This window comes from Hakea prostrata, chromosome 4 (assembly GCF_041222555.1).
Source record: "Hakea prostrata isolate BN-2017 chromosome 4, UWA_Hpros_2, whole genome shotgun sequence".
NCBI lineage: Eukaryota > Viridiplantae > Streptophyta > Magnoliopsida > Proteales > Proteaceae > Hakea > Hakea prostrata.
The window spans coordinates 4,544,898-4,555,573 of NC_142603.1; the positions used below are offsets into that span (position 1 = coordinate 4,544,898).

Here is a 10,676-nt window from a genome sequence, read left to right on the forward strand (position 1 = left end):
TAGCTCATATTCTGGATCAAACCTGACCCAAGCCCCGCTCTCAGGATGCTGGGGCCCACATGGGCTATCCGTAGTACATTGGGCAAGCCGCAAGCGATCCAAAGTGTAGGGGGAAAAAATCTACACAAATGATAGGCAAGATTTAAAGCTTGATTTCATATTTGAAAAGTAAAATAGCCTTGTAATTTATTTGTTTTCTCATCTAGTTATTTGACATTTATAATATGTGTGCACTTTGCACAACAAATGATTTTTTTTGGGTGTGGGGGAGGGATGTTGCTTCAGAAATACTAAGCCGTGAGCTGCCTAAGGTCAGGTTCCAAAGTTGTGGTTGAGACTGAATTTCGACCACTTGTTTTGGAAAATTTTCCCTTTTTTTAAACCATGCCGAATTGTGACAAAAAATATATATAAGCAAAATGGGTGGTCGACCATAACTTCAGATCCCAATAGTAGGCAGCTTAACGTTGTATATTAATTGCAGTACTGCACGACTCATGGGGGGAGAGTCTGGTAGGCCGTTCATAGTGTAGGGGGAGAGTTTGAATTACTTGCATTGACACTTTTTGACCACATAAATAGGGATGAGACTCACAAGATAAATAGTAAAAATTAGTGAAAATGAAAACTTAGTGGGTCCCACCCTTATTTATGTGATCAAAAAGTATCAGTGGAGCACATCGTGTCCCCATGAGGTGATCCAAATTCATGGGGAGATTGGGTTGATGGCCTGTGAGGGTGGAGAAGATCCATTTCCATCCGTTGTTCCCAACAGACGTTGATTCGGACAGAGATTTGTGTTTCTCTCACACCTCTCTGCCACACATATTTGGAGGGGTTCATCTCTTGAATAAAATGATTCAAAGGTGGAACTTCTGGGGGATTGAATCTTCTATCCGTTAGAGGATATATATTATCCTCCCATTTTTCCACTACAAAATAGAGATGGAGCCCAATTTTGAATGCTAAAAATATGAATCGAAGGTGGACTTTCAATGGGCTCCAAGTGAGCCCATCCTTGACTATATGATTTTGCTTGTGGAGCAGCCCTACTCTCAGCAGTCAAAGGCCAGATATGTTTTGGAGTTCAGAGCAAATCTAAACCGTTGGGTGAAGTGTTCATTCAATAATCCAAATTTTCATTGGATCCCAAATTAAATCTGGACCGTACACATCTGGAGCAGCATTGCTCTCAAGCACAATCGTTGAGTGTATTGTACAAAGTTGCCTTAGAGAAAAAACAGAGGATTCTCTACCAAAAAAAAAAACAAACAGAGGATTCAGACTCAACCCCCAGTGCGGGCTCCTCTTTTAATGTATATGAAAAAATGTGAGATACCCTTTAGAGGATCTAGATTCATTGAACAAATAAAAATATAGATGGATGCTGATTCCAATTCAGATTGACCACGTGTCGGAAAGAGAAAATCCCTTGGAAGCCAAGGATCTCGATCCACCTGCCGAGAGGCAAAGACGTATGCAGAAACAGCACAGAATTCTGCTTTAAAAATTCAACTCAATCTGTTGCTCCGTCGCACTTCTTTAGAGTTTACAGGGTTTGAATTTCAGCTTGAGCTTGAGTTTCGTCTCCGTGACTGGAAGATAGTGAACCCTGAATACGTCTGAATTGGCATCCATTAGCTTTTAAACCTACATAGTTGAACAAGGTTTGATCAGTGATCATCCTGAGTAATTCGCTGAAACAATGTCAGGTCGATCTACATACAACAGACAACAAGGTGGAAACAGAGGCGCAATCAGAACTCAAAAGCAATTCACTCCTAAGAGCAGCAATACTCCTCCTACCAAAGAACCGACGTTCTCTACTTCTCTTAGACGATCTTTTCGGACAGAGTCATCTGAGGGTGCAGAGGCAGGGACTTCCTCATCCAGCAGCATCGCCACCACCAGTAGGGTTCGACTAGCAGAGAACGGGAGCTGGGTTTCTAGTCGTCAACAAGGTGGCAACTTTGTTGATTATCTTCCCCAGGATGAAGCTTTGGTCTCCGGCCTTGGTGCTGAAGATGGGGCTTTGGATCCCGAAGAGTCTCAGCGTGTCGTTGACCTCCTTAACAGGGAGTTGTCTCGCTTGCTCAAGTTGCCTCCACGAGATTTCTGGAGAGAAGGTTACTTTCCATCCCCTTTTTTTTTTTTCAGTGTTCCATTCTGTCTTTTCCTTTGAAAGAATTTTGACGTTGTTCTATCCATTAATACACACGCTTGTCTTTTGTGTTTGGAGATGCCACTTTCAGAATGCTTGTTGAATCTGAAATTGGTAATTTTAGACAATTGTTTAGGTTAGTCTTCAAAATTGGGATTAATTGGAGCCTTATATCAGAACTGATTTTTGAATTAAAATTCATAGATATCAGTGTAGTTCAATGGAGCAAAGGATAATCCCTGTATTCAGATTACATTTGAATTAATCTCTGTTTTTAAAGATTGCTGATAACTAACTATTCGTGACTTTAGTGTTTTTGCTAAATATGTTTCAAAACTAATTGAGATGAAGTATTCTTTAATGTGCTGTCACTGGACTTCCATCTGTTACATTAGGTATTGCTGTTGAAGTTTGATGGGAGACATCTAGTGCATCTTCCATAATACATGCATCTGTAGAGGGATTAACACGAGTAATGTGTTAGAGATTAAAAGGTGTCGACTGAAATTTGGTTGTTTTTCACTTTTCTACTGAAGGCATTGTAATCCTGTAACTTTACTAAGATTGTGTAGTTTACAAGGGGGAATGATAGTTATTCTGTTTTATCTAATCTTTTTTTTTTTGGGGGGGATACAGTTGCCAGTGATGCTTCTTTGCACGATTTCCTGGATAGCTTTCTAAAATATAGAAATAGATGGTATGACTTTCCTCACCAGGGAGCAAAGGGAATAGTTACAGGGATAATTGTTGGAGAGTTAGAGCTAAGCCGCCGTGTTTTTATGGTCTTATATCGCATGTGAGTTTGTACTCTAACTTATTAATTCTTCCTAGTTCTTTGAATGGTTCACATTTTTTCAGTTCCGTCCCTTATGTCTTCCTCTGTAAAATTCATTCAAAATTTTCTTCTTGGACCAGATCTTGCAATAGGGATCTCGGCGCCCAAGCCAGTGACAGTCTCAGTGCTAAGGAGCATGAAGGTTTCTTTTCTATCTTTTTCTGTTACTAGTGCCCTGTATCGTTGTTTATTCTTGTGATGAATTTCATCCTGCATCAGTCCACAATATGGCTTTATAAAGCTCAAATGTTCACACAAGTAACAAATGTAAGAGTAAAATGCATAACCCCAAGGGGTTGTCGAGTTGGCAAGGGACCATTGCCTAAGGGAACTTTAGGTCCTGTGTGTTCGACTCTTCATACCATTGTTGCCACTCACAACCGGGGGGGGGGTTTGGTGTTTATTGCTCTTCTTCTTCATTTCTTTAATATTTTGGGTGTGGGTTCAGTATGACCCACAAGACTAGTCAAGCTGAAGGCCTGGATACCTATTTTTACTCCACCCAAAAGAAAAATGAAATAAAAGAAGTAAAATTCACTTTTTTTAATGAACAAGACTGGAAATGGGTCTTCAATTACTTCTGTGTCTTTACCCTTAGTTTAGGTGTTTAATCTACTGTTGCGCTAAGAAAACAATCACAGCAGTCGGATATTACCATACCTTTACCTACACCTATATCATATATCTTTTTTTTTGGTTCACACCTGTATCATATATCTGGACAGGCCAAAAATGTGCTACATGGCACACTGGGGGCCTAACTTTTAGATAGGTGGACTATTTGGTCATCTACTCGTATGTCAATTTCAGCTCAAATGGAGTCTTCCATGTGGCAAGTTGAGCTCCGAATTCAGGACTATTGACAACACACAATATGGTTGGAGTACTATAGACGTTCATGAATTTAGATAACGATGCATGTTAATACATGGGGGCGTATATGGTTGAATTTAAACCTGAAATTTGACAAGTAGGCTATCGCGGCTGACTAGCCATTCAACAGTAGGAAATTCTGCTTCACCACATTAATTTTTGTTTTCATGCATTACTTCTCTGATATCAAAAGCAACGAGTCACAATGTTGAATGTAATATAAGAGGATGTCACTTGTTATGGTATGCTATAATGAAACTAAGAAAATTGTTGTTTTCTTTCTTCTTCTTCTTTTTTTTTTTTTTTTGTTTTTGTTTTTGTTTTTGTTTTTTTTTTTTTTTTTTTGGGGGGGGGGGGGTTCAGATATCAAACGTGCTAAAAAAATTCACTCATTTCCATGTAGTAATTTTGCAGGAAAAAAATCTACTCGACTTGCCAAAGTTATTAGATATATGTGCTATCTATGGTCATGACAATGAAGAGCTAACTAAATTGCTGGTAAGCCTTCTTCAGTTGAGTAGGTTCCCTTTTTGATATTCGCTTCACTGCTTTCTTTTACCTCTGTTTTAGTTTTGGCTCTAAGTTTTGGTATGCGGGTAAAATAGTGCTATAATATCAAACATGCTGTAGATGCAAATATTTGGAAGCTAAATTTGTGAAAAGCTTAGGATGATGGATAACAGAGTGCTGCTTCCCTTACCGACCTGTGCATTTTTTTAATTAAGTGTGACCTGCAGATTTTGCTGCTTCCTTCTGGACTAGGACTACTTTGGTTAGATCCAGTGTGTTTTACATAAACCAGTTAATTTTGGTAGAATGTGAGATGCTCCTTCATAAAGTGTTGTAGTTCATACTAGAGAGTGCAATTGATCTCTAAAATAAAATGATGCTCCATGTCTGGTTGCATCAGTGATTTGGACTTCCGAGGATCTTTTACCTTTCTATACCTCCATTTCCATACTTCCATAAGGATCTTCTTTCTTTTGTTATTATTTTTATTCTTTCTAACAAGTGTACTCTTCCAGGTTGTTAATTCTCTGAAAGCACAGCCAAAGATCCATACAAAATTAGCCGATACAGTATCTCACTTCCTCAGCGTTGTCAGCACAATGCATCAGCGTTGTAGCTCATCACTGGAGGTATTCTTCTCCTTATATGGATTGTTATGCACATTGACTAGAATATTTAAATTTACTTGGAATATGTTATGACTTGCTGTCATTTAACCGATACTCTGTCAGTAGTCAATGTCCACTAATTTCTTATATATCTGGAAAAGAGGTGTTGAAATATTTCATTGAAAGAGAAAGCAGTAATAATTTATAAATTTTTGAATTCCTTCAGTATTAGTAGTTGCACTATTTGTTTCTTAAAGATTTTCTCAATCAATCAAGAAAGAAATTACTGGGCTAAAAGCACAGCATGCTACATAGTTTGCTGATGCTACTATATGTGTTGGACATTCAAACTGTCATGTTTATTTTGAACTTCTATCTTGAAAAATTATTGATTAGCTATTTGGACACTTGGATTTAAGCTGAAATTTTTTTTTCTTCTGTCAATATACAGATCTTGCTTTCCTCCAGCAGCCATGATAATATTCGACTTAATGCAGATTTTTTAGAGGTAATTCACTCTTCTTCTCTAGGAATATGGGAATTTCATGCTGGTCTCACTCAATACTTACTGCAGTTGGGGAAAAAGATGCTTGTAAATTAGGTTACCTGCTCTGTTTCTGATCTTTATCTTTTCTTCACAGGTGATAGACTTCGTAAATGATGCAGTTTCATCATTTGCTGCATTTGTTAATGCCTACAAACCTGCTGCTGTGTACTTCTCTTGTCCTAATGAAGCAAGGTGATGACTTCATGGATAGATCTTGATGTTAGTCAATATATATCTACTGTAGGCACTGACTAGCTTCTATAAACAGAGTATTTAGAATTCCAATCACACTTTAGGAAGGAGGTGACATTCTATCTGTGATATCAAGAAAATATCTTCTGAGCAATAACCCACTTGATGGATGAAATAATAAAACGTTAATGCTATTTTCATGGTTTTTTCTGCTGCATATTAAGTAATCGTTCGAGGAGGTTGGGTTAATGATACTAATGAACCAGGTTCACCCTTTATTTTGGAGATCTGTGGTGGTTCCTAAATTTAGTGGACGCTTGCCCATTTCCTTAGATCAAGTTTGGGCTAGATTCTGTTCTCTGCTTTTAATTAATGTCTATAGTTTTTATGGTTGATTCCAAAATTATCATGTTTCCTAGAAAAAGAATTTACAAACAAATTTAATTGTATTTTACTGATCTGTGCAGTTATGGAAAGATGGACCTACTCAGTTCCCTTTCAAGATTGCATGATTCATTGCTTCCCTCATTAGGAATGGGTTTCCAACATATGTTTACAGCCCAAGTAGATACGACTCAGAAACAAATGATTTCAAATGTTACCCATCGTCTCAAGATGTTATCAACAAGACTTGCTGAATTTGGTTGGCAATTACTGGACACCTGCTATCTTAGTGATGACGTATTTCAAGGCAGCCTGCCGTTTCTGGATTCTACAAAAATGTTTCCTGCCAATGTTGAGGATCCAGTAATAAGGGGAGATATTTTGGTTCAGACTTTTGGGGATATCCAAGGAGAAGTTTCAAGCAATAGTCAGGCGAAGCAGGGCAATTGTACATTTCTTCAGAATGTTGAAAGGAGCTACAAGCTGTTGAGCAGACTAGATAGCCTGCGTGGTTGTGGTAAGTGCACAAAGCTTACAGGCTTGGATTGGTTGGATGTTCAGCTCTTTCATCAGATTTTGTTTTGATGATGTGGTGGTGAATAGGCTATTCATCCAACTTTGTCTCGAGATTTTTTTTTTTCAATTTGGATGAGTAGCTTCATGGTCTAACTACATTTGCATGGAGTCTTGTTAAACCTATAGTGTAAGTGTGAATTCAAGTACCTTTAGTGTTATATATCTTTAAGTTTTTTTCTTTTTGGTAGAAAAGAGAAATATCTTTGTTAATTAAGATAACAAATACATAAGGTAGTTGGGTCTATTACATATGACCTACTAAAGTCTATAGAGGATTGAAATGCTAAATACATGAGCCATTGGTGGAGTATATATCTTTAAGTTATCCATAGAAATGGGGTGGTGTGAGTTGTTTAACAGGAAATGCTAGTGGAGTTTAAGGAAGCAAAAGTTTCAGAAATTTCTCTTCCAATGACAGCTGAACTAAGTTATGTGCACAAAATCCCAATTGCTTTTATTTCAGTATTGTTGTTGAGATTTTCTTTTGCACATTAATTATGTTGCACAAGCATCCAAAGATGGGGTGATGAGTACATTGATGATATGAGGTGTTGTCACATGAATTACCTAAGCTGGATACTGTGGGTTGGTTCAGCAACATTTGTGGAGTTGGTTCAGCAACATTTGTGGAATGTTCTAGGGTAACTCCTGCATCAAAATGTTAATAAATAATGCAATTAATGTCTTAGCTGTAACTTGTTAGGAGGGATACCTGGGGCCAAATTTGTGTGCTTCACAAGAAGAATTGGGTTTTCCCGAGTGAAGCATCTGAAGTTGATACTTTTTGCGCTCATACTAATTTGTAGAATAGTGACTAACTGACTATTATATTAAATGGGACGTATATTTAAATCCATGTCCTCAATATCATGAAATGAAGAGCTATATCCTCACTTCTTGGTTAATAAATATACGAGTTTCTTCTTTCCTTTTGTCTTGGGGCTTATTCTTGGGGGGTTGAAAAAGACTCTTTTCATGTTTTCATGTTTGTATAACTTGAGAACTGTATCTCTGTATGTGAAACTTAGTTTCAAGATTCATATGCTATTTTAATAAGATAACTTCTTGTATCACTATGATTTGCAGGATGGATTTTCATGGATGATGAGCAATTTCAGTATTTACGTCGTATAATTATGCCCCCATCTTTGAAGGTCGTAACTGGAGAGCCAAGTGGACCACCTCCACCGACAAACATTGTGCAGATTGATGAAGATGCTGCAATTATAGAGTCCAAGATCAGTCAAATAAAGGAACTGTTTCCTGACTATGGCAAAGGATTCCTCTCTGCATGTCTTGAAGCTTATAACCAGAACCCAGAGGAAGTGATTCAGAGGATACTGGATGGAACCCTACATGAAGATTTACAGTCCCTGGATATTTCCCTAGAAAACAGTCCACTCAAATCTGCACCTTCTTTGAGTAGCAGTGATAAAGGCAAAAGGGTACTAACAGAACCTGCATTGCTGCCTAGTTCTGATATGGCTGCTACTTTGGGGGATGTTGGCGGATCCTCGGCTTCAGGTCCATCTTTGACTGGACGGTATACCAGAAAGAGCAAGGATGACTTGCCTGATCCCAGCACCCTGGACTCAAGGAGTAAAAAGGAAATAGCTAAGACTGTGATCCTTGCATCTCAGGATGAGCCACAGAATGAGTATGAAGATGAGTATGATGATTCATTTGATGACTTGGGTTTGAGTCTTGTGGATTCTGGATTTGAGGAGCCGGAGCTAATGGGAGACAAGATCAACACAAATCGTGGGAGACCTCGAGGAGATGAAACTGTAACCTCTGGCCTAAATGCTTCTGATTTTAATTGGAATTCTCGGAAGAAGCCCCAGTTTTATGTCAAGGATGGTAAGAACTACAGCTACAAAGTTTCTGGTTCTGTTGCAGTTGGTAATGCTCAGGAAGCAGCATTAGTAAGACACGCGCAGAAAGAATTGATTCATGGCCTAGGCCGTGGAGGAAACATTGCCCTTGGGGCCGTAAAAGCACTAATGGAGGCTGATGAACAGCCAGAAGACCCATCAGATACTCCTGAGACAGTGGAAAGAGAAAATAAGACACACTCGAGGGGCAGAGGAAGAAGAGGGGGTGGTAGCAATCACTACAGGAAGGATAAAGCCATGAGGAAGCACTTCACAGGATTAGGTGGCCAGTGAAATACATGAATAGAACCTATGCATGGATAGAGCCATGAAGAGAGACGGCTTTTAATGTTTTATTAAACAGAATTTGCAAAATTGTGTATCTGTCAAATGTATTCAATCAAAAGGAATGGCCAAATGTTGTATATCTATCAAATGTTTGATCTAGATCTTTGCTGAGCAACCAAAATTTGGTTATCTGTCAAAATTTTGATCTTTGTAACGATGCTAAATCAAATGTTCAAATTAACTAAGAATGCTATTAAAAGGAAAAGCAAGATCTTGTACGGCTGTCAGATGCTCAACTTACATATTTGTATGGTGCAATTAAAATGTCTGGTTTATCAAAAAAAATAAAAATAATTAAAATGAAGTGAAATTTTTTTTTCAAAATCGCTAGAGGAAGGGGTTGAACCTTCGACCTTGTGGTTAACAGCCACACGCTCTAACCAACTGAGCTACTCCAGCTATTGTTTAATAAGAATCCAAACATATTATTCAACGTAAAAGCACATTCCATGCCAACGTCCCATTCAATCAATTCCCTTGATAAAAGCTTTAAACACCCAAAGTGAAGGAAGAATTACTTCCCCGGTGTCTTCAAAGTTTGACTCTCTTATTAGAGGTTTCTCTTCAAGATCTCCACAAAATAAACCACGAACTCCAGACCAAGCCAGAATGTGTTTGAGGACCCAAACCAAGTGAAGTGATGAAACCGATGGCCCAACAGAATTAAAGTGTGGCTTTTATTTTATTGGTGTTAGGCCAGCTTCTTTTTGTCCTGTTATTTGCGTTACTTGACTTCTTTGTGTTTTATTCTGCCGGTGTACCTCTGGAGTACCGTTACCAGTGGTTTCCTAGTGGTGTAATCTGCAAGGACACCTCCAAAATATTGTCTTTTCCTTCAAAAAAATTCTGATGGGGCTCATGGGTAGGCCTACTAAAACAATATTATCTCCATCTGTTGATGAAACTGTTGTTCATCCTCTACATTGGCGGCGTGGGGAACCATATTATGCCTTATTTTATAAGGTTCATATGAAATTAATAATTACCAAAATGATGGTTAAAGCAACCAGGGGAGGTGGGGAGAAGAGAATAATGGTCTCTGGATGAGTGTCTGTCCCTTACTCATTTGGGTCCCTTGGGAAACATATTCAATGGTGATCCAGCGATGTAGTGCTTCCCCCACACAATGGCTCCCACAGCACGCTGGTGGTGATGGCAAATCAACTCAAAAGATGATGCCCCATCCAGCACTAGTTAAACTCAAAATAAGGAAAACAGAGTCTTTTAAGTAGACCAATAATCTCTTGGGGGGAGAGTTTTCGAGTGCATGCAAATGTTTGGGAGAATGGGTAACTTCAATAATGAAGTGAGAGATAAGAGAGAGTGTTGTCACTTGAATTTGGGATTCTTTACTGAGCCATAGAGGTCTGTGCTCTCCTCCCATGGATGGAAGACCTGCCTCTAGGATAGAAGTTTCATCTCTATTATTTGGTAATGTAAAAACATGAAGGCATATTAGCTTCCTTTATTTGGTTCTTAAAACACCAATTTTGAGTTTGAGAGACTTTAATATCCAAAAATGAAAACCCAGAAACATGTAAAAACGATTTTGCATGAAAATTGATCTCTGAGAAGGAAAACATTATGGCATACTGATCTATGATGATGAACTTGATTACTTGGTTGGTAAGTAGCAGTGTCCCTTACACTCATTCAAAATTTCAAACCAGAAGCTTCAGGCCTTCATGATACCAGCTTCTTCACAAAGACTGATCCCATCAAAACTCACTGATTACATGAACCAATTATAAATAATCGTTTGCGTACG

General features: G+C 38.4%; 1 protein-coding gene and 1 non-coding gene across 4 annotated transcripts; one reads left to right on the forward strand and one right to left on the reverse strand.

Annotated features, from left to right (window-relative positions):
- Positions 1-1,428: 1,428 nt before the first annotated feature.
- LOC149017235 (uncharacterized) lies at positions 1,429-9,168 on the forward strand. 3 transcript variants are annotated; one of them, XM_089151566.1, is made up of 10 exons: positions 2,049-2,126; positions 2,557-2,655; positions 2,798-2,957; positions 3,077-3,138; positions 4,273-4,367; positions 4,895-5,008; positions 5,439-5,495; positions 5,629-5,726; positions 6,194-6,627; positions 7,773-9,168. In XM_089151566.1, exons 3-10 carry the CDS (start codon positions 2,941-2,943, stop codon positions 8,852-8,854), a joined length of 1,959 nt encoding a protein of 652 aa, XP_089007692.1. In that variant the 5' UTR covers positions 2,049-2,126; positions 2,557-2,655; positions 2,798-2,940; the 3' UTR covers positions 8,855-9,168. The 3 variants fall into 3 exon arrangements, with proteins under 3 accessions (XP_089007690.1, XP_089007692.1, XP_089007691.1); XM_089151564.1 differs by lacking the exon at positions 2,557-2,655 and having other exon boundaries at positions 1,429-2,126; XM_089151565.1 differs by lacking the exon at positions 2,049-2,126 and having other exon boundaries at positions 2,147-2,655.
- A 65-nt stretch (positions 9,169-9,233) lies between these two features.
- Positions 9,234-9,307, reverse strand: TRNAN-GUU (transfer RNA asparagine (anticodon GUU)). Its single transcript has one exon. It is a non-coding gene; the product is annotated as a tRNA-Asn (tRNA).
- Positions 9,308-10,676: the final 1,369 nt, after the last annotated feature.